The sequence below is a fragment of the Lissotriton helveticus genome, chromosome 1_1 (genome assembly GCF_964261635.1).
Source record: "Lissotriton helveticus chromosome 1_1, aLisHel1.1, whole genome shotgun sequence".
Taxonomy (NCBI): domain Eukaryota; kingdom Metazoa; phylum Chordata; class Amphibia; order Caudata; family Salamandridae; genus Lissotriton; species Lissotriton helveticus.
In genome coordinates this window covers 310,495,976-310,520,228 of record NC_136057.1, presented here as the reverse complement: position 1 = coordinate 310,520,228, position 24,253 = coordinate 310,495,976, and the positions used below count along the sequence as shown (strand labels likewise).

At 51.8% G+C, this 24,253-nt stretch overlaps 1 protein-coding gene across 9 annotated transcripts in view; it reads left to right on the top strand.

Moving 5' to 3' along the window:
* Window positions 1-24,253, top strand: part of CNOT4 (CCR4-NOT transcription complex subunit 4) — a 681,024-nt gene that overhangs the window by 167,128 nt on the left and 489,643 nt on the right. For all 9 annotated transcript variants that reach the window (XM_078671728.1, XM_078671694.1, XM_078671703.1 and 6 more), the window contains one exon: window positions 2,599-2,685. In XM_078671728.1, coding sequence (XP_078527854.1) covers window positions 2,599-2,685 — 87 coding nt within the window. The remainder of the gene's footprint in view (window positions 1-2,598; window positions 2,686-24,253) is intronic.

Sequence of the window (24,253 nt, the reverse complement as noted above, 5' to 3'; positions counted from 1 at the left end):
CCACAGCCTGCGCCCGGGGGCGCTACTAAACAGCGGAGCGCCGAGCGCTCAGTGGGGGGCAAGGCAAGCCCGACAGCAGAGGCCACAGAGCGCGCCGTGAGGGGAACGGCTAAGACACCGACACCAGCTCTCCCAGCAGCGCCGTGAGGGCAACGGCCAGGGACTTCATTTCCCAGGTGCCCCGGAGTTTCACCGGCGCACCGGTGACACCACAGCCTGCGCCCGGGGGCGCTACTAAACAGCGGAACGCCTCTCGTCCCGCGAGGACGCGCGCGGGACGTGCCGGGCGAAGCCCGGGCAAAGGGCGGGCCCTCTGTGGCCCTCAGAGGCACAAAGAGGACGGGACGGGCCACCACTCTTGGTTCCATCATAGGATAAGGTATAGTCAGGTTCTATCCTTTTAACCTCTAGCGCTTTGAACTAATTACTGTTGTCGTCCGGATCCAGACTACAAACTATAATGTCCATCTGGGAAGAGAACACCCCCTATAGTGGCCAGAGACACTGATTTAGTATATTTCTCTCCCCAGGCATCTCCCGATATAACCCTCTCTCTATCCAATAAATGCAGCTCCTCTCTACTTGCTCCCACCCCAGCCACATCTACGTTGGATAAAGCAGAGACTCGTCCAAATGACTCTTCATCCCCCCTACAAGTGACCCTCCTGGCCCAAATAGAGCGACTGCTCATCACTGCTCTATCTCCACTGGTAGCAAAAGTAAATGACTTGGGGGACAGGCTGGCCAGAATCGAAAAAACTGTAATTGGGTCATACCCAGTAACTGTTAATACTGTTATACCCACACGTTCTACCGCTTCTAATATCCACCATAACACCCGAGAAAGGTCTAACAATGCTCCCAGGATAATTCAAACTTGCAACTCCCCTCTGATACCACCCACTCACACTGTTCAAAAAGCGACTTGTAATTCTGAACATGCCCCACATAGAGCTCATATGATCCCCCTAGAAAGAAGACATCGTATTGATCTACCCCCCGAAGCCGCCCCATACGTCACTGTTCTCTCTGGGGTCCCTCCTCTCAGTCCGGGCAAACGCGAGCTACACCAGGACCTACTGAACAAAGCCATCTTTTGGCTCAAAAACAATAGATCATTACCACCTACGTTAGACGGCGGGATAATGAGCGTCAGAAGAGTGGGGTGGCTTGGTCATCTACCCAAAAATGTTTCGGGGGACTTGATCTTAATTAAATTTAAATACAGGAATATTGCCCCCTATTTGAGATCTACCAAACCCAAACTTGGAGATGGTCCCATCTGTATCTGGGACCTGCGCGATTTCTATCCTGGTCCCCGACCACCGATTCACCATAACATCGGGTGAAATAGGGGGGATTCTGTGTATCTTGGGTTATTACTTTGAATAGTAGTTTTTGTTAAACTATTTTAGTTGGGTTCAAATTATTTCCTATTTTAATTATGAAATGTATTGTTGAGATATTTTTGTATGAAATGCACTTCATTTTGCTGCTTTTATGGTTTTTAAAACTCAAAAGCCGAATAAAGCTTATTTTGATCCTTTGATCCAGAACTTATTTACTTGTTTTTCCCTTTGTCACCCCGAGTGGGCTGGGTATGCTCAGACGTGAGTCCCATGCTCTACACACCACTGGAGTTAAGCTATCCTGGCTGAAGACGGCTGATAGCCAGAAACCGGTCCTCGGATGCTTGATTCCGGTCCAGGAAAGACATGGTTTGGCAGTTCGGGCTGGACTGTTCCATGAGGCACAGGGTCAAGGCTGATTTGCATATGAACATGTCTGAACTGGGGTGGTGTGGAGTGCAAAAAACGATGGATTTAGGCCCAGATCTCTGTACTGGGGTGAATGTATGACATTGTTCTGCATTCTGTCCATCATCTGTTGTTTTTGAATCCGGGTATCAAACACTGAGTAAGAAAAGTAATGTACAAAGTAACTTACCTGTAATTAACTGAGAAGGCCTATTCATTCCAATGTACTGTAGTTGCTAAGGGTTGAAACCTGCTGCAGCCCCTATAAATCAAACTAAGTACAAGTTCTATTGCATTTTCAAACTGTTCTATATTCAGCAACTTATTACTGAGAAGTATTTTATGCTTTTTTGTGCCAGGTTTGCTTGGTTCTAAAAATAAACAGTATATTTTTATACAAAAACAATTGGCCTAGAGTTCAGTTCTTGGGTGTGTAAGTTCCTTTGCTGACTTAGTGTGTACATCAAATGCTTAACACTGTCCTTTGATACTGCCTTACTGTTTGACCACTCTACCACAAATAGAGAGTAAGGTTCTATCTAACTTTAACCTCTACCTACCTCTGGGGTCTCTTGGTCTCTATACGCACTATACCTCATTTTGGTGTAGTGTATATAGAGCCAGTTTTCTACAGTTTAGGTCTCCTTTTTTGTTGCATTGTTGAATACCTTCTATATTTTGATGTTATACAACATGTCATTACCGACAAGTATGCTGTTTGACTGCTTACTAAGCTTGCCATTGTAGGAGTTATAGGAGGCAGAGAACACAACAGCAAGGTGAGCCTTTGTGGGGACAACTTGAACCAATTGTCAAATGCCGTCTTGTTTTGATCTTCTAGGTTTTAAAACGACCAGAATATTTTGGGAAGTTTGGCAAGATACACAAAGTTGTGATTAATAACAGCACGTCTTATGCAGGTTCACAGGTAAGGCTCTACAGTCGCAGTGTTTGACAAACGTTAATGTTTTAGATTTGGTTTATGGTTTAGATTTGGTGGTTGCGTTATGGCTTGCACGACTGTTTTGTGAGTTACTGATTGCAGTCCTAACTATACCAGCCTAATGTCAGTGGTTTTCCTATTTTAATTTGAAACCATAATTCCACATTTTCCCCCAGTACTTTGCAAAGGTTTTTTAAAAACTATTTTAATGTGTTGTAACTGAGCCATAACTTTTCCAACTTTTGCTTTTTTAAATTGGTTGTTGGGTTTATTTTGATAATATGCACCTATTCCCTGCATTCAACCAGCCATGGGCAATCCCGCTCCCTGCTGTTCACGAACTGTACAGTTTGAATTGGCCACTTGGAGATGTCAAACCCCGATGTGTGCAGCCTTTGGTTGTGCATAGCAGCAGTGGGCTGCATAACTTAGCTTTAAGCCAGACCTGGTGCACAACCCTCCACAGGAGGCCAACCCGCACCTCCGCTGCAAATGGATATTCGCGTGGAGCAGTTGAGGGTGGCCAGACTTGCACCCAACACACCATGTTGAGCAAACCTCTGCTCTGCAAGGACTTTGAGTGTGCACAGCTGTGGTTGGCCTCAGTCATTGGCAACAATGACTAACTGTGTCTGGGCCATAGTTCCTAAATAAGTAACTAACTAAATAAACAAGCATTTGCAATGCAATAGGTCTCGCAGTTACTTGAGTTTGAGCTATTGGTATTGTAAATGACAAAGCCCTTTATGTTTTTAAAATGAAAACAAAAATAAAAGGCATTGTTATTTGCAATGGTAATAGCTCAAAGTCTTGTGAATGCGATACCTATTGCATTGCAAATGCTTGTTTTTGCATATTTCTATAGCGCAAACTCAACCCGAAGGTATCGGAGCGCTTTACACGAGCACCGTATTTACATGACACATTCAGGCGCGGGGAGATTGAGTGATTTGCCCAGAATCACAGGATGTGGACGCGACCCCGAGGCTCGAACCCTTGTCTCCAGCACCAAGGTCGGGCGTTTATACCGATGGACCACGTCCTCTCAAGTGTGAGCTAGTTCATATGCTGTGCTTGTACGTGAGTGGGTGACAGCGCACGAGCCTTTGTATGAGCACGTGTGAATGCGTGATGCTGTTTTCATTAGTATGATCTGTGCCTGTGTGAATGTTGGGGTGACTTAGAAATACCCCCCACCATGCAGTTGGGGCGGGCTACCGACATTGTACACGGGCGGCGGCGGGCACCTGGCTGAGCTGGGAGCCCTCCCCATGCATCTTGTAGGCATGACCCCTCAAGTTTACTTACCACTGCTTTATAAGCCAGCTGTTTAAAAATATTTTAGTCCGGACACAAAATGCAAGCCAGATGTATTGATTTAGCCAGTGCTTTTTTAAAGTTAGTTTTAACTTTCGTTAGATTGCTATTAGTTCGCCCTTAGCCAACTCTCCCCCAGATGCGACAGAAGTTCCCTTGTAATTTTTCTAACTGGGCGGCTGAATACGTGTTTCATTGGCAGCAGCCCGGGGGAGGGGGGGGGCGGTGGGGGCTCATTTCCGCACTAACCGGATGGGCCTGGGGAATATAGAGCCTAGAACATACCTTCCAAAAGGGGGGGGGAGGGGCACGGGAGATGGTGAATGCCGAAAACAGCTACTCTTTGCAGGGCTCCTCATTAACAGCTGTTATGTTCACTCATCTGTGGAACGCACTTTAACGACTTCAAAAGGATGAACGGCTAAGCCGGCCAAGCCAGCTTTGAATGTATATTATCTGGTGCTTTCACCCACCACATTTCTTTACTAGCAGAGCCCGTATGGATCGGTGCTTTCAAAAGGGCTTTTTGCAGAGGCCAGAGCAGAATTAAAGTGTTGGAGGCGAGAGCGCTTGGAGCTGAGTAGCATCCATGGTCCCATCTATAGCAGCAGGGGTCGGACGGTGGCCTGATGGTCTCAGCCTGCAGCAAGAGGCAGAATCCGTCCGAGCAATCCCTCGGGCACCCTATTATTCACCATATATGAGGGCACGAGAGCGAGGTCAGGCTCCCAAACCCCATGCAGAGGAGTGAAATGATAAAATATACTCCCTTCATAGAGAGCGTGCTCCCAAAACACAGCGTCTCAACCAACATACATGTAGACTTATGGCATGCACGTGTCTAAGTAGGAGCACGTGTAAATGTAAGCAATGAATGGCGCTCAGTTTGACAGCAAAGCACAGCAAACCGAACACAGCAAGTCTAGAACATTTTGTAATGAACAATTTCCCACCAAAGATTCATTGACTAAAACGCCCTCCTCGGATGGGCCTCTCGGAGCTACAGCAAGCTCCTGGCATCACGAGATTAAAAGGAAAGCTAACGCTTTCGGAAGGGCTAAATCTAAGCGGGGAGCGCAATTGAGTGGGGGCCAGCCATGTCTTCAAGGACTACGAAGGGAGTAGTTTTCGGAACAATGCTCTTGCCGTGGGGTGTGAAAACAGTACGCAGGTTTTCTAACACCAACTGCAATAATTGAACCAGTTGGGAGAGCTGCGCAAAACAAAACAAAGGCGCCCTGCAAGAAGCACCATAAAGCGGATACTGCGTCAGAAGTACCACTAAAATTCTTCCCTATTTATTACTGCGGAATGGGATAGGCTCGACCTAAAAAGGGTTATACTTGCAAATATTGGGCCAGATTAAGAAATCATTAAACTCCTGGAACGGTCCAGAATTCGCAAATCCTGCTATAAAAGCAATGTTCGGGGCATGTGTCGCTGTGGATACACATGCTTTGCATAATACCACCATTGAGTGTTGGGCCCAGATGTGTGCAAGTTTTGTTTTCTTAGAAGAAGGCTTTTGAGTCACAATACAAAATGACTCATCCTCTTGATGATAATGCTCATGGCCATCTACTCCAAATCTGATAGAGACTACTAGCTGCAGATTCCTTAAAGTATAATAATCCCCAGGCGTAAGACTGGATCCGGAAAACTTTCTTTGCCACAGCATCTCTGCGCGCTGGGGGGCGGTACCACGTGACTCTGCCCTGACGTCGTCGTGACGTCAGCAAGGTCACATAAGACTCACCCCGGCGCGCCAACGTCAGGTTTTCTCTTTTCCGCGTCCAACGTGGATCCGATCGTGTCCCTGACCTGTTTTCAGGCCTTCTTTTCACGCTTTGCGTTGAGAAACAGTGTGCAAATGCCTTTGGGCTTTAAGACTTGTATTTTTTGTGCACAATAGATGTCGGCGATGGACCCTCACCCAATTTGTATGTTGTGTTTGGGCGAGCACCATGACTCGATGGACTGCGACTCTTGTCAGCACCTCAAACCGAAGTCCCGGCGGGAGCGCCTGAGTAAATTTCGGTCAGCCGCTTGTCCAGGAGCGCCGATTCTGACTGCGGCATCGCCCTTTGCCACGACCCCAAGAGCATCTCTCGCCAGCTGGTAGGTCCTGTAGCTTGTCTCCAAGGCCATGTCTTCGTTCGGTAGAGGGCGCGGGGTCCTTTCGGATGTACGCCCGCGCCAGTCACCACCCTACCCACCGTTTCCTGGTGTTGGGGCTACTAGGGTTCAAATGAAAGCCTAAGCTGCGGCTCTGCCAGCTTCTTTGGCCCCCCTCCTCTCCCTAAGACTTCTGCGGAGCCTTTGCCTTGTGCGAGGCATTCGCCGGAGTCTCCGGCGGCGCAAATTCGGCTTCAGGTTGTGGGGGTGTGGTGTAGTCTAGGTGCACCCCTGCGGGGTTCCCCTCTTAGACCCACGGTGTTCCTGCCTCTTGGCAAATCACTTCATGGCTCTCTGTGGCATCACAGGAGATCGCCGCGACTCAGGGCTCGTCCCCGAGTTCCCCTAGGTACTCTCAGCAGACTGCTGTCTTGTCAGAGGCTGGGCCTAGGCCCTTTCGGCGCCGAGGCTTTCCTCCCTGGCGGTGCCGCGGGAGGAAGCCGTGGCTTGGGACGCCTTTCCGGGCCCCTCTCGATCCTCTACGCAGGTGACTGCATTGTGGGAGGTCGACTCAGCGCCCCCCAATGGCCACTACGGCGCTGATCGATGTCGCGCCGGCGCCTGTGGCAGACTCCACGGCGCCGTGCCGGTGTCAGGTCCTTGACTCTTCTCCAGAAGTTCCTTCCTCCCCGGAGGTTTGTCATCTCCTGGTCTCTTCTCCGAAGATGGGACTCCGTGTTTCTTTTTCACCGGCGTCTTCCAGGGAGGGCTCCTCTCAATCATCGCGACCTGAACCCTCGGACCCTCCGTTCCGCTGCTTGCTGTTGGATGCTCCGCTGGCTTCTCCGCCTTCCCCGCAGCCCACCCGGGTCACTCACTCGTCTGCGGATCCTCCGCTCTTCAGGGGCTGGCCGTTTATTCCTCTTGCTGAACTTGGGGACGGACGGCTTAGTTTACAGCTGTCACCCACGGAGTAATTGCTTTCTCCCCCGCGACGCCCTACGGAGGCAAGTGTCTCCTTAGTTCGGGGCATTTCCACGGCCGCTGGCTTTTTGCGGATAGGTGACCATCACCCAATTCCCTAATGATCCAGGGCTCTGGTGGACAAGAGCTGCTTCTTCCATTCGAAGCTTCGCTCCACAATTCTCTTCTAGGGGCCTGGGGGCGTCCTGCCACGAGTGAATCAGTGCCTCAACCACTCCTACACTGCCACTGTCCTGCTCTGTACGATCCAGTCTGCCTTTCGTTCCACCCTTCTACCCAGGGCCCTCTTCTGCAGGCTGGCTTTCATTCCTTGCCTTCTGTGTTCTTTCCTCCGTCGCGGGAGGTCCGGTGCTTGGATACATGGGGGCGTAACATCTTCGCTTCCTCCAGTGCTGCTTTGCGAGAGCTCAACATGCTTTGTGTGCTGGCCAAGGCTACCGCCAGCCTGTGGGATTCTTTGGAGTCCCTTCTGTCTCGCGTCTCCCATGAAGGTGCCCATGCTGATCTACGCCACCATGTGTTGGATGGTCGGGAGTTGGCCGTATCTGAAAGAAACAGGTTAGTGTTAGATTCCTTACCTTAGAATATCCCCAGGCGTCAGACTGGATCCGGAAAGTTTTAGTCAGCTGTGACCCTGTGCGTCAATAGGCGTCGTCTGAGTCTCCGTGTCCGTCGTCGGCGTCATGATCGCCGGGATGACGTCGTCTGAGTACTTAGACGCCGCCCTCACGTGCTGACGCCGGTTCTTCTTTTTCCCGCGCCAGCAAGCGCAGATCCGGGGAGAGCAGTACTCTACTAATTTTTTGAATAACTTTTTGATCACTTTTCGAGTCGACCTGCGATTCGCGGTGCCGCTAGGGATGCCTGGTTTTAAACCTTGTCAGTGACCAACCCACACCGTATGTGCCTTTATTGCATCGGGGTCGACCATGATGACAAGTCGTGCCCTGACTGCCGGGCCTTGACCTCGAAGGCTAGACTGGAGCGGTCCCGTAAGCCGCTCGTGCTCCGGCAGTCTGCTCTTTGCTGCTCGAGGAGGAAGTCGAGGAACTGGTCACGGAGCCACAGTCATCGCCGCTCGACGAGTCGCCACCACTCGCCTGGCTCAAAGTCCTCAGGTAAGTCGAGGCATTCGAAAAAGAAGTAGAAGAGGCGTCATGGCTCTTCCGACTCCCCCGACGCTCGCGCAACGTGGCCGGGTGTTCGGGTGACACCGCCCACGCGGCTCCGTCGGAGCTGCAGGCGCCGCGTCCAGCTCCATACCCGCCGGTCCCTGGGCTGCACGCGACGCCGGAGGAGATGAGTACCTTCCTCACGGCCATGAGGTCGCACTTCCCTCCGTAGGAACCTGCCGAGGTGCCTTTGGGCCCCGCGGGTCCGACTGGGAGCCCTAGCGGGCCGGTGACCCCGACACAGTCGCTGGCTCCGACCACGACACCACAGGGCCTCGCAGGAGCCAGGCCTGGATCCGGGTCGTCGCCAGTCGACCTCACAACTCCTCCGCTGGTGCCAACCCCGAGGGTGTCGCTCCCGGCGCCATCTACAGACGCCTTCGACCCCAGTTTCAGCCCCGGTCCGGATCCAGCATCAGAGCGGTGCCGTCTGAGGCGTCGATGGGTGAGGCCTTCACCTACGACCCGGCTCCATAATTTTTACCTGTTTTTCAGGAGATGGATAACTAGGAGGACTGGGAGGGGTCTGAGGACCCTCTGGCACAGCAGTGCCAGTTGAGCCAGGACTGGGCAGAAGGGCAGGGGGGGGGAGGCCAGTGGTCTGGACACTTCGACCAACACTGGATTCGTCTCTCCTCCCTCTGTGGCTTCGGAGGAGGGGGCTGCTTACAGCGTGGTGTTGAACAGGGCAGCCTAGGCATTGGCCCTTGAGCTCCCTGTCGCGGCCGTGAGGACTAAACTCCTCACTGAGGTGCTCAAACCGCAGGCAAGCTCCTCGGAGTCTCTACGGCCGTTTAACGAAGCCCTCACTGACGTTCTGATGGGCACCTGGTCCAAGCCCTCCACAGGCCTCCCTGTGGATCGGAACGTGGCCAGACGCCACCGCCCAACTCTGGGCGACCCCTGCTTTCTGACCTTTCACCCCACCCCCGAGAGCCTGGTGATCCAGACTGCATTCCCGACCACTCCCCCGGATTGGTAATCCAAAAGGTATGATCAGTCTGGGGAGAAGCTGTTCTCCTCCCTGAGTTTGAGGCTGCCGTCTGTCAACACCGGCGGAAGGGCGGGATGCAGCACGGTACTCGATCCGGTGTGGACTTGACACCACGGACTCGCTGGGTAGAGCGATTGCAATGACAGTGGAGGTTCGCCGCCATGCCTGGCTGTGGTCTGCCAACTTTTCGGGGGATGTCCAGGACATGCCCTTCGATGGCCGTCGCCTCTTGGGCGACAAAGCGGATAGTGCGCTGGAGCGTTTTAAGGACTCCAGGGCTACTTCCAAGTCCTTGGGCCTAGGCCAACGCCAGCAAACTTCTGCTTTTCGCCCCTTTTGTGGCCAAGGAAGGGGCGCCCCCACACGTCCAGCAAGCTACAGGCCGCAAAACCAGTCCGGGGGACACCGGCAAGGTCGGTCCACACCCGCCCCCATAGCTTCTGCCTCTAAGCCTTCCTAGTCCGGCATTTCAGGCCCATTCAACGCCATTAGGGGTCAGGGTTCGCCATCACCTCCTCCACTGGCATACCATCACGTCGGACAGGTGGGTGCTGCAAATCATCCGAAGAGGCTACTCCCTCCCCTTCAAGGCGACCCCTCCAGCCATGCCACCGCAGTACCACCGCATGTCGGGGGATCACTTGCAACTTCTGCAGGAGGAAGTTATGGCCCTCTTGGCCAAGGGGGCCATGGAGCGCGTTCCTGGCCCAGAAGTAGGACGTGGTTGTTACTCCCACTACTTTCTGGTTCCCATGAAGGGCAAAGGAGGCCTACTCCCTATCTTGGACCTCCGGAACGTCAAAGGCTTCCTCCGGAAGGAGAAGTTCAAGATACTGACTTTGGCTCAGGTCCTAGCTGCCCTGGACCCAGGAGACTGGATGGTAGCATTGGACTTGCAGGATGTGTAATTCCACATCCCCGTCTTGCCGTCCTGCCGGCCCACCGGCGCTACCTGTGGTTCACGGTAGGCCACGAGTACTTTCAGTTTACCGTGCTTCCCTTCGGCCTTACCAGCACCCCTCGGGTGTTCACGAAAGTGATGGCGGTGGTCGCAGCTCATCTGCGCAGATCAGGGGTCTCAGTCTTCCCCTATCTCGACGACTGGTTGTCGAAGGCGGGCTCGCCCCAGACAGTCGTCTCCCACCTCCAGACTATGGCCGACCTCCTGCAGTCGCTGGGGTTCTCCATCAACGTGCCGAAGTCACACCTGTGCCCCTCTCAGAAGCTCCTTTTCATCGGAGCGGTTCTGGACCCTGCGCAGTTTCTGGTTTTTCCCCCCCGAACAGCGGGTTTGGAATATTTAGGCTCCGATCTTTCAGCCCTCATCCCGAGTCATAGTCAGGTTGACGCTGCGGCTTCTGGGGCTGATGGCTTCCTGCGTCCTTCTAGAGCATCACGCCAGGTGCCGGATGCGGGCTCTGCAGTGGGACCTGAAGTTTCAGTGGGCACAGCATCAGGGCAACCTGTCCGACCACTTCTTGATCTCGGAGGGCACTGCGAGTCAGTTGCAGTGGTGGCTCACGAACAGCGTGTGGGTCAGCTGCAGATCACTCTCCCTACCCCAACTGGAGCATGTAGTGGTGACAGATGTGTCTCTCCCGGGATGGGGGGAGGGGGGCACATAAGAGAGGGAGACCAGAGGCCTCTGGTCTCAGGCGGAGTCCCGGCTCCATATCAACCTTCTGGAGCTGTGGGCTATCAGTCTTGCACTGAAGGCATTCCTTCCCTCTGTCCGGGGAAGTGTAGTTCAGTTCAGGTGTTCACGGACAACACCACCGCCATGTGGTACTGCGAAAAACAGGGCGGGGTGGGGTTGTGGACCCTTTGTCAGGAGGCTCTGCGCCTCTGGACATGGCTGGAACACCAGGGTGTCACCCTGGTGGTTCAACACCTGGCAGGTTCCCTGACGAACTCCGCCGCCGGTGCATGACGGATCACGAGTGGCGTCTGAACTCGGACGTGGCACAAGGTCTCTTTAAGCAGTGGGGAGAGCCTTGGTTCGATCTATTCGCCACCGAAGAGAACGCGCAATGTCATCAGTTCTATGCGTTGGAATTTCCAAGGCGGCACTCGCTCGGCGACGCTCTTCGTCACGAGTGGAGCTGCAGTCTGTTGTACGCCTTTCCGCCTATACCACTTCTGCCCAGAGTGCTGAAGAAGTTCAAGCGAGACCAGGCCCAAGTCATCCTTGTGGCTCTGGACTGGGCACGAAGATGCTGGTATCCCGAGCTACTCAGCATGTCAGTCGATCCCCCGATTCGTCTGCTTCTTCAGCAGGACCTTCTTTCGCCGCAGCAGGGGACAGTCATCCACCAGAGCCTGTCCAATCTCCAGCTACATGCGTGGAGATAGAGCGGCGGAAGTTGAGGCCATTTGACTTACTTCCTGAAGTTTGTGATGTGATTCTGGCAGCCAGGCGTCCCTCCACGAAAACGGTATACGCCTGCAGGTGGAACAAATTTGTGGCATGGTGCACTGCAAAGGCTGTGGATCCACTCTCTGCCCCCCTTTCAGAGGTTCTCCTCTTCCTCCTTTCTCTTGCCCAGCAGTGCTCTGCTCTGGGCACTATCAAGGGCTTCCTCTCGGCCATTTCAGCCTTCGTAAGGCTTCCTGATCAGCCCTCTCTTTTTAAGTCCCCTGTTGTAAATAGATTCCTGAAAAGCATCGCACAAATGTTTCTTTCTGTTCCCTTTGTGATGCCTCAGTGGGACTTGAATCTTGTTCTAACATATCTGATTTGCGCTCCTTTTGAGCCACTTCATAACTGTCCTCTTCGTCTTCTTACCCTTAAGACTGCATTCCTGGTTGCTATCACCTCTGCCAGGAGAGTGAGTGAGCTCTAGGCTCTATCTTCTAAACCTCCTTTCCTTTCTGTCCATCCGGACAAGGTTGTTCTAAGGACTCGTCCTTCTTTCCTGCCCAAGGTGGTCACAGCCTTTCATATCGGGCAGTCCATCACCTTGCCTACCTTCTATCCACCTCTGCATCCCTCGAAGGAGGAAGAGAGGCTCCACCGTCTGGACCCAAAACGTGCGCTCTCCTATCTAGATCGCACACGCCAGTTCCGGGTGGATGACCAGCTCTTCGTTGGTTACGCGGGCGCAAAGAAGGGACGGGCGGTGCACAAGCCGACCATCTCTCGGTGGGTCGTCTTGTGAATGAAGGTTTGCTACTCTTTGGCGAAAAAGGAGCCTCCTGTTGAGCTGCGCACCCATTCCACTTGGGCCACGGTGGCTACTACTGCCCTTGGTCGGGGCGTCCCCTTGCAGGACATCTGCCAGGCAGCTGCGTGGGGCTCTCCGCACATGTTTGCTAGACATTACTGCCTGGACAGCCAAGTCCGGAGAGATCGAATAGTTTTCTTACCTGTCTGTGTAGTTTTGCAGCTTGAAGATCTTTCTGGATTCACTATGCTGTGCATTATTCCGCGGTTTTGTGGTTGGGTCCGGATTCGTAGTCTTTTCTTCGTGGTTTTTTTTTTTTTCGTAGCCCAGGTGGGCGTCGGCGTCACACCTCCTTGGGTGCATTTCCGGTGACGTCGGCATGCTTCCTGCGGAAGCTCCCACTCTTGGGCGCCATCTTCGGCTTCTTTTTTTCCTGTTTCTTTCGTTTCCGAAGTAATGGCAATGTTCTATTTAGGTGATATTTTACCGCTATGTACTCTTAAAGTCCTTTCTTTTTTAACCACCTCTTCTCTCTCCAGCCTCATCTTTCTGGCGGAGGTGGGTGGGTTCGCTAGTGAATCCAGAAAGATCTTCAAGCTGCAAAACTACACCGACAGGTAAGAAAACTATTCGTTTTGCAGCGTGAATCTTTCTGGATTCACTATGCTGTGCATAAATTTTGTAGCGGTTTCTCATCTCTGTGGCGGCTGGGTGGAAGATGAGCGTTGGTTATTGAATATGTGCTCGAGCACCTTTTGTCCGACTTGTGCTTCCTTGTTCATCTGTATATCCACACAGTAGTGCTTCGTGAACGTGTGCACCGAAGCCCATGTTGCCGCCAGGCCTATGTCCTCTATGGGTGTGTTAGCCAGGAAGGCTATTGTAGCACTTTTTTCCTAGTGGAGTGGGCACGTGTCCCCTCTGCTAGCTCTTGTCCTGCACGTTTGTGGCAGAGTTGAATTGTCTGTGCGATCCACCGTGCAATAGTCTTTTTGGTTACTGCTTTTCCCATGTAACTGTTGGCAAATGACACGAAGAACTGTTTTGATTTTCTGTGTCCCTTCGTCCTCTCAATGTAGTGCATGACTGCCCTTCTGGCGTCCAGGGTGTGCAGAGCCCGCTCTGCGCTAGTTGTTGGTTTTTGGAAAAAACTCGGTATCTGTATAGACTGGTTCATGTGGAATTTGGATACCACCTTCGGCATGAAGTGTGGGTCAGTCCTCATCACAACCCTATCATTGTGTATTTGTATGTTGGGTTCCTGTAGCGTCAGCGCCTGAAGCTCGCATACTCTGCGTAAGGACGTTATTGCAACCAGCAAAGCTGTTTGTATAGTTAGCATCTTTAGGGAGGCCTTGTGAAGTGGTTCAAAGGGCTCGACCCAACCACAAGACCGCGGAATAATGCACAGCATAGTGATTCCAGAAAGATTCAAGCTGCAAAAGGCTTTTTCGGCTGTACCGTTCTCCAGGACTTTCTGGTGTGATCTTGGTTCGCAGACCCACTACCGGGTTTGGTATTGCTGGGGTATCTATTCTATTCTAAGGTAAGGAATCTAACACTAACCTGTTTCTTTCAGATGCACAAGTTACTTACCTTCGCTAATGATATATCTGTAAGAAACCGTAGTTGGTTTTAGAATCCTTACCGCCCCACCCATCCTCCCCGTTCTGCAAACTGATATCTAGGACATCCCTTTCAGGGCCCTAGTTTCATGGCACCAGTGTCTGTTTCGATCATGGCTCCGCATTACTGGCGCGGAAAGCTATGTACAGAACTGACGTCCGCGCGCGAGGGCAGCGTCTAAGTACGACTACGTCATCCTGGCGATCCCGGCGACAGACGTGGAGCCGCAGACGCCGCCCACTGACGTGCAGGGATTCTGCTGACGAAAACTTTCCGGATCCAGTCTGATGCCTGGGGATATTCTAAGGTAAGGAATCTAACACGAACTACTGTTTCTTACAGATATATCGTTACCGAAGGTAAGTAACTTGTGATTTTATTCTCCGTGTGGCCTTTGATGTTGCTGATCCTCTCGGCCGCGCTATGGCCAGCTCTGTGGCTCTCCGTCTCCATGCTTGGCTGCGGGATGGTGTTTCTCCTGAGAATATTCAGGAGCCTCTGGTTGACCTTCCCTTTGATGGGGTTATTTTGTTTAACCCCCACACGTCTCCTTGCTGGCTCCGTCCTGCTCCCCATCTGTAAGCTTGGCTTGTTGATCCTCAGAGGATTAATGTGATGCGTAATCCCACCTTTTTCCTGGAATCTGGTGTTTTGATTAACCCATCAGTGTATTCTGTATGGTTTGCCGTGCCTTCGGGGTCCCTGAGTTGGCCCCTCTCTATTGTTGGCTGCTGGTACAGCTCCCCTGGCAATTCTGTATTTTTGGCTGATTGATAAGCCATCTGTGGTTCTAACTGCAGGTCCTTATGTTCTTGTCCTCTGATGCAGGTTTTTTTCCCTAAGAGTGGTTCTAATGTTTTCTTTGGGAAGTGTCTTACCCTAAGTGGGGTACTTTTAGCTATTGTATAGCTATGTCCTACACAGGGAGGGTGTGGACTCCCCCTTGAGGGGTCCTCGCCTTTCCTGGCATCGCTGTATACCTCTGGTGTGGTTTCTTTGATCTTTGTCTGGGCGTAGCTTGTGCTGCCCCAGGTTCTGTCAGTTGAGTATCTGCTGCATCGTTGGACCAGCTTTGGCATGCTGTCTGCGGTGTTGTGGTATGGTGTTTCCGGCTTTTTTTGGTCTGGCGTTTCGGCCTGGTCCTCTGTCTGGTGTTCCAGGGCGGATAGGTGTAAGAAAGTGGCTCTGTATATACAGCACCAAAGTAAGTTTCAGTGTGCACAGTCCACAGTCCCCAGAGGTATGGCAGAGGCTAAAGTTAGATATAACCTTACTCTCTAAAGTGGTAGCTTGGTCGAGCAGTAATGCAGTATCAGAGAACAGTGTAAAGCATTTGTTGTACACACTCAGTCAGCAAATGGTCTCACACACTCAATAACTGAACTCTAGGCCAATTGTTTTGTATATAGAAATATATAGGTTCGAGGCATATGAGCTGCAGATTGTACACTTAGCATTAGATCGACACCTGGTGTTGGGCTCGGATGATTGCATGTTGTTGCCGTCTTGGAAGAAGTCTTTGTAGTCACGAGATAGGTGACGCCTCCCTTGGACGATAGTGTGCATGGGCTTCGCCTCCATCCTTAGATTGTTTTTTTCCGCCACTGGGTTCGGATGCAACTTTTCAGCTCCGGTCGAAAATCTACTTTTCAAAGAGTTTGGCGCGCAAAACTTTCTAAAAACAAACTTTAACTTCAATATACATAGACTCAACCTCATCACTTCGATTCCGGTCGTCGACGCGGGCCATCGGACCTACCCACGTGGTGAGGCCTACTCCTCATGGAAAGGACACCATTCAAAAGATGCCCCAAGTGTGGAGCAAAATTTCCACACAGCGACCATCATGAGGTGTGTAACCTGTGTTATCTGAACACGATGAGTCGAGCTGCACAGCTTGTGCATCCTTTCGATCCAAGACCATTCGAGATCGGGGGGCCCGTCGATGCGACATGCAGAGATCAGATCCAGAACCGTTGGATATCTTCGACGAAGGTCCATGTGTCACCGAGGAAGATTCCAATGATCTCCAGATCGTGTCTGAGGCAGACGACTCCGATGACTCCATACCATCAGGTCAACGCAGGAGTACGACTGCCCCTACCCCAGCCCCAACACCTAAACCAAAAGCTAAGGTCAAAACTCCGCCTTCGGGGCCCAGTCGAGACCGAGACATTGCTTCGAAATCCCTGCCATCGAGCTCGGCTCCGAAGAAAATATTAAAGCCTTCTGGTAGCTCCATACCAGGCAAACTGCACGTGCCGATACGACTAGCTCCCTCGGCACCGAACGAAGTCCCGGTTCCTAAAATGACCTAGAAATCATCGACTCCTAATGACAATACGGCACCAAAACCAATGAAGCCTGTTTCCTGGCACCGAAACCAATGAAGCCCGTTTCCGACGCTTCCAAGCTGATCAAAACAGCTTCCAGTCCAAAATCTTCAGTGCCGAAACCTACAAAGCCTGCTACCTATGCCTCCAAGCCCTCGAACCAGGCATCGACGCGGAAAACGATATCTTCGGTGCCGAAAACGACACCAAAGTACTGTACAACACCTCCTACGGCTAAAGAAACCAGGCCTGGAGCCGAAAAAAATCTGCGCCGAAAGCAATTTCTGAAGAAGAGATTTTTAGACCTGATCCTTTGCAAAAGAGGATCTACATAGACCAAGAAACATGACCTGTTTCTACCACACTTAACAGGAAGAGTACGTCAGATACAGCACCTACACCTCCAGTGCCTGCCAAGAAGGACTCTGCCACATCTCCTATGCACCCTTCTTATCCTGTATCTCCCTCTCCTGCTGTCCCTTTAAACATTTCACCTCAAAGTTCTCCTCTTCATTCTCCACAACATACACCTCCTCAGGATGCTGATGATGATCAGTATTGGATGGGGGAGGCAAAGACCCAGATGACCCTTTTCCCTACCCAACAGGTTCACCAGACTGGGAGTAATCAAACCCACATGATATACCAGATATTCCTTACCCACATATATATCCATCTAAACCTTCTACTCCAGAAGACAATATTGGGTTGACACTTGATTAATAGGGCTGCCATCTATCGCAATGTCACCATGCATTCAGATGAGGCAGAAGAGGACTTTTTACTAGACACTTTTGAATATTCCCAAAAATCTGTGCAAATACTGCCAATAATTAAAGGAGTTATTAAACATGTCCCAGAAGTGTTTAAAGATCCTGTACGGGCTAGAATCATAAACCTCAGGATAGAAAAAAGTACAGAGCAGCGCCTGAGGATCCTACTTACATTAAGGGACAGCTACCCTTAGACTCCCTAGTAGTTTCAAACGCTTGGAAAAGAGCAAATTCACAAACATCAGGAGAAACACCACCTCCTGATAAAGAATCCAAAATCATAGATGCCTCAGGGAAAAGAATAGCTGCCCAAGCTAGTAATGCAGGACGCATTGCTAACACACAGGCCCTCCTCGCAAGATATGATCGGGATCACTATGATCAGCTAGAGAAGATATTACAACATCTACCTGATCAATGTAAAGCGCAAGCACAAGCACATGACCTCATACAAGAGGGTAAGCTTATATCTAACGCGTCCATTAAATGCGCACTAGATGTAGCAGACACTGCATCCAGGGCAATAAACACCGTAGTACTTCTTAGACGTCACGCGTGGCTATGCATTTCAGGATTTAAGCACGAGGTACAGACTACTATCTTAAATCAACCATTCAACCAACACCAGTTGTTTGGTCCAGAAGTAGACACAGCTCTTGAAAAAATGAAAAAAGACACTGACACAGCCAAGTCTATAGGAGCTTTGCAGTCCACCCAAGCAAGAGGTCCTTTCGTCGCTCCTTTTACAGAGGAGGCTCCAAACAAGCTGGAGTAGACAATTCAGCTTCCTTTAAAACTAATACACAAGCATCCTCTAATAAAAAATACTTTAGAGGGGGCTACAGAGGTAATAACAATAAGGGAAGAGGTCGAGGTAACAACAATCATCGATCCTCTTCCACCACTAAACAGTGACTTCCTTCAGCTCCCCCAACAGCATACCACTCCTGTAGGGGGGAGATTAACACAGTTCCTACCTGTCTGGAATTCCATCACAACAGACAAGTGGGTAAGACAGATTATCCAGTATGGTTACTGCCTAGAGCTTACAGCTACCCCTCCAAATATGCCACCCAGACAGCGTCCAATGTCCGCAGAACATCTAACGCTGCTCCAACAAGAGGTTCTCTCATTGCTACAAAAAGATGCAATAGAGCTAGTTCCATTGCAACATCAAGGAACAGGAGTCTATTCACTCTATTTCCTAATACCCAAAAAGGATGGGACACTAAGACCAATTCTAGATTTGAGGCCTCTCAATCTGTATATACACTCAGATCATTTTCACATGATCACTTTACAATAAGTGCTCCCATTATTACAACAAGGCGATTTTCCTCAGTACACTAGACCTCAAAGACTCCTACTTTCACATTCCCATACATCCTTCTCCCAGGAAGGATCTCAGGTTTGTGATAGGACAACACTATCAATTCAAAGTCCTTCCATTCGGGGTAACAACAGCACCAAGAGTGTTCACAAAGTGCTTAGCAGTAGTAGCAGCACATCTCAGAAGACAACATATCCATGTCTTCCCTTACTTAGACGATTGGCTCATAAAGGCCAAGTCATTCAACCAGTGTGTTCAACACACATCTCGCACAATTCAGACACTGCACAACTTGGGGTTTACAATAAACCACACCAAGTCACATCGACAGCCCTCTCATGTACATCAATACCTAGGGGCTACCATAAACACCAATACAGCTCTAGCTTATCCCAGTCCAGCCAGGATACAGAGCATTCAAGCCTTAGTCACAAGGTTTCAAAACCAGCACTCTCTCCCAGCCAGAGTGTTCATGCAACTAATACGCATGATGGCATCTTGCATTTTTATTGTACCATATGCAAGACTGCAAATGCGTCCATTGCAGGAATGTCTAGCACATCAGTGGAATCAGGCACAAAGACATCTGACAGACCTTGTGTTGGTACACAGCCGCACACATCGCTCTCTGCAGTGGTGGAACACCAAAAATTTGATCAGTGGGCGGCCGTGCCTCAAGCCTGTTCCACATATAGTACTGACAACAGACTCCTCCCTGACAGGATGGGGAGCATATCTGCTCCACCACACAACTCAGGGAAGATGGACTGCTCAGCAGAAGGTGCTTCACATCAATCACCTAGAGTTGCTGGCGGTTCGAGGCATGTGGGCTGCTAAATTCATATCTTAGCATTAGATCGCCGCCTAGTGTTGGGCTCGGATGATTGCACATTGTTGTCCTGGAAGAGTCTTCGAAGTATCCTGAGATAGGTGGCTCCTCCCCTGGACTACAGTGCGCATGGGCATCGGCTCCATCCCCAGATTGTTTTTTTCCGCCATTGGGTTCGGATGTGGTCTCGACGTCTTACTGTCGGAACCAAGTAAAACTACCTTTTAGCGGCCAAAAGGCCTCGATTTTCTTGCGTCGGTATTGTCTGCGCACGGTCTCGAGTCTTCCGTCTCTTTGAGCCGGAAAAAGCGGAGTTTTCTTCGCTCTCTGAACTTTGAGGCCTTCTCATCGCGACACGACTGCAAGCCTTTTCGGACATGGAGCGGAGCCCGTTTAAGTACTGCCCGCTCTGTGGGTCCAAGTACCCACACATCGATCTGCACCCCGTGTGTAACAAGTGCCTTTCGCCGGACCACGACGACGGCAAGTGCAAGGCCTGTGCACAGTTCCGCTCCAAGAAAACTCTCAAGCTTCGGCGCGCGGTGCGCTTGGAAGCTAGGCAAGCGGCCCCGGATCCGGAGAACATCTTCGGCGACCAGGAAGAAGAGGTCCAGGGTCACCATCTACAAATCTCCCCATCACAGACGGAGGTCGAGGCGGATCCGGGAGACGACGACGGAGTCGCGGGTCAAGTCCTCGAATTCGTCGAAGAGGTAGGAGACGACGATGAGATTTATGGGGCCGCGGCAGACAGCTCGGGGGACGAGCTCTGCCCTGAAGGTTACGAAGATACTGACCGGGACACGGGATCGCCTGTCTGCCTTACCCAGGACCCGTTGCCGCAAGCCACAGCCCCGCCTTCAGGCCCGGCTACGGACTCACTTGCTGGGCACGCTGTTTCGAAACCGAAACTGAAACCATCGGGGTCGTCGACACCTAAAATGGCCGACCCGAAATCGAAACTGAAACCTAAGGACTCGAGTGTCCTTAAGATGGCTGCCGTGCCGGTGAAGAAATCGGTGCCCGTCGCCCCATCGGCTCCGTCGACCTCCGGTCCGCAGAAGCCGAGGAAGTCTGTCGATTCCGATGCTCCAAAATCGAAACCGACGCCCGATGAAGGGGCCTCCAAGAAGGACGGTCGGCAAGGATCAGCGGCTACGGCGCCGTCCAAGCCCGCCAAGGTCGGCTCCAAAGAGGCTACGCACAAGAAGTCTGCGCCCCGGCCTCAAGTATCGGAGGTGCCGAAGACGGTTTCCGCGCCCAAACCGCACAAGGCCCACGAAGAAGTCGGATCCGAGGGACCGCTCCATGCATCCTTGTCGGCGTCGAAACCTACTGACAGTGTACCGTCCCCCATTGCGGAGTCACTGCAGTGGATCAGGGAGAAAGCCTTTGCTCCTTCGGCTCCAAGACCATCTCCGCAGCCGCAAAAGGACACTCCGGCAAAGCCTTCTGGGAAACTCCTCTTTCTCTTGCCACCTAAGGAGGCGCCGAGAGCGTTTTCGACGAAACCGGCTCCGAAACAGGGTTCCTCGCTGGCTGACCCTCTTCCACGTCGTGTACTCGATTCGGAAGACGATTCAGAGCGTGTCATCGATGCTGCCACCGGCAAGCTGACACTCTATAAAAGGAAGATCACTTCTGAGCCGGTGGACTCCTACATCATCCCACTGAAGAAAAAGAGGGTGCCCCTTGACGCCTCGGGCCTCACGGAACCGATCCAGCCTCCTCCAAGACGGAGCCCCACTCCCTCCCCAGAACACTCTGTGGGTGAGGGGTATGATGAGGATGAGCAGTACAATTTCCCTATCGATGAACCTGATGTACAACCGGATTCATACGATGACACTGGTGACCAGAACACCCAAGGTGTGGGCCAAGACCCGCAGACCTTTAATGCACGTGCATCCCCGACTGAGGACTCAGCAGGATTTCATGCACTAATTGAAAGGGCGGCGGCCAATCATGATGTGGACATGCATGCCGACCCGGTTGAGGAAGACTTCCTTTTCGACACATTTGCAATCTCTGAAAGGACAGTAAAAACACTTCCTATGCTGAAAGGTGTCCTCAAACATGCTGGGGACATTTTTAAGGAGCCTACGAGGGCGAGAGTGGTCAACCCTCGCATTGAAAAGAAGTACAGGCCTGCTCCTGCGGACCCCGCCTACATCCGGGGACAACTGCCACTGGACTCTCTTGTGGTTGCCAATGCCAGGAAACGTGCCAACTCACAGACGACGGGTGAAGCTCCTCCCCCGGATAAGGAGTCCAAAGTGCTAGAGGCAGGGGGCAAAAGAGTGGCTGCGCAGGCAGCAAACTTTTGGCGCATCGCCAATACACGGGCGCTCCTGGCGCGTTACGATAGGGCGCACTACGACACCCTAGAACAGGTTATACAACACCTGCCCCCACAGTTCCAAGAAGGCACAAAAATGCTTATTGAGGAAGGAAAGCTAATATCAAACGCAGCCATCAAGTGTGCACTTGACGCTGCGGACACAGCTGCTAGGGCTATCAACACTAGCGTTATGCTGAGAAGACAAGCGTGGCTCCGCATCTCAGGGTTTAAGCAGGATATTCAGACTACAATTCTTCATCAGCCAGTCAATCCTGATAGTCTGTTTGGTCCGGATGTTGACACCACCCTAGAGAAAAAAAAGAAAGACACAGAAACTGCTAAGTCTATGGGGGCCCTACAGTCCCACCAGTTTCGTGGCAGCAATTTTCGTCGCTCAGGTGCACGTGGCGTCACCAGAGGACAGATGGGCCAACAATCCCAGTTCTCCAAAAGTGGGGCGCAATCCTCGTTCCCTAAACAGAACAAGGGAGGTTACAGGAATAACAGCAACAGAGGTCGCAGCAGAGGAAACAACAGCTCCCGCACCTCTACTCCAAGCAAACAGTGACTCTCTGTCACTGCCCCCCGACCACCTAACACCTGTCGGGGGGAGACTGCAGCAGTTCCTGCCCGTCTGGAGAAACATCACCACAGACAGGTGGGTGCGACAACTAGTTCAGTATGGTTATTGCCTAGAGTTGAAATCCACTCCACCCAACATCCCACCAAGGCAAAGGCCTATGTCCGCAGAGCACTTGCACTTATTGCAGCAGGAAGTAGTGGCGATGCTGCAAAAAGGCGCAATCGAGCTCGTGCCGGTGGGGGAGGAAGGCACAGGGGTATATTCCCTGTACTTCCTTATTCCAAAGAAGGACGGTTCTCTCAGGCCCATTCTCGATCTACGTCCCCTCAACCTGTACATACTATCGGAACATTTCCACATGCTTACACTGCAGCAGATTCTTCCCTTGCTAAACCAGGGAGACTTCTTAGCAACCTTAGATCTCAAGGATGCTTATTTCCATATTCCACTACACCCGTCACACAGGAAATACCTCAGGTTCACTATTCAAGGCAGGCACTACCAGTTCAAAGTCCTACCCTTCGGAGTCACAACAGCCCCGAGGGTGTTCACCAAGTGTCTAGCGACAGTGGCGGCGCACCTCAGGAGGCAGAATATCCATGTCTACCCCTACCTAGACGACTGGCTCGTACAAGCCAAGTCGGAGCAACAGTGCGCCGCAGACATGTCGACTACAATTCGCCAGCTTCACGATCTGGGTTTCTCCCTGAACTACCCAAAATCGCATCTTCAGCCGGCACATGTCCGGCAGTTCCTGGGTGCTACGATCAACACCCTGACAGCCATGGCTCAGCCAAACCAGGTCAGAATCGACAGCATTCAGTCGCTGATCCAACGATTCAGACCACGACACTCCCTGCCAGCGAGAGTGTTCATGCAGTTGATAGGCATGATGGCCTCCTGCATCTTCATAGTCCCTCACGCACGGTTGCATATGCGCCCGCTCCAGGAGTGCTTAGCGAATCAGTGGACACAGGCTCGTGGGCGATTGACAGACCTAGTGTTGGTTACCAGTCGGGCATACGACTCTCTGCATTGGTGGACTCCACACAACCTTTGCAAGGGCCGACTGTTCCAAGAGCCTGTGCCGCAGATTATCCTGACAACGGACGCGTCTCTCCAGGGATGGGGAGCTCATGTGCTCACTTACACAGTGCAGGGACTATGGACGACGCAGCAACAAAAGATGCACATCAACTATCTGGAACTGATGGCAATCTTCATGGCGCTCAAGTCCTTCATTGTACATCTGAGCAACAAGGTCGTGCTAGTCCGGACGGACAACATGACCGCAATGTACTACATTCAAAAGCAGGGAGGCACCCACTCGCCACAGCTGTCTCATCTGGCTCAGAGCATGTGGAAGTGGGCCATTCAGAGGAACATTTTCCTCATGGCAGAACACCTCCCGGGAAGGAACAATCAGATGGCGGATCTGCTCAGCAGATACAGCCATCAAATGCACGAGTGGGAGATACACCCTTCTGTTCTCCACCCGTACTTCCAGCAGTGGGGTCATCCGGAGATAGACCTGTTTGCCACAAAGGAGAACGCAAAATGCCGACTCTTTGCCGCCAGGTTCCCTCACCCACAGTCGCAGGGGAATGCGATATGGATGAACTGGTCAGGCAAATTTGCGTACGCTTTTCCGCCAGCCCCTCTAATACCGCTGGTCGCAAGAAAGCTAAGGCAGCACTCCATGACTCTCATCCTGGTTGCTCCAACGTGGGCACGCCAGGCTTGGTACACCACGTTCCTCGAACTCTCAGTGGTGCCGCATCGAAGACTGCGCCTCACGCCCAGTCTTTTGACGCAGAACCATGGAGACATTCAGCATCCAGATCCACGACAGCTCAACCTGGCGATCTGGCTCCTGAAGTCCTAGAGTTTGGATACCTTAACCTGCCTCCGGAATGCATGAGTATCATCAAGGAGGCGAGGAAACCAACTACTAGAGCATGCTATGCTGCTAAATGGAAGCGTTTTGTCATC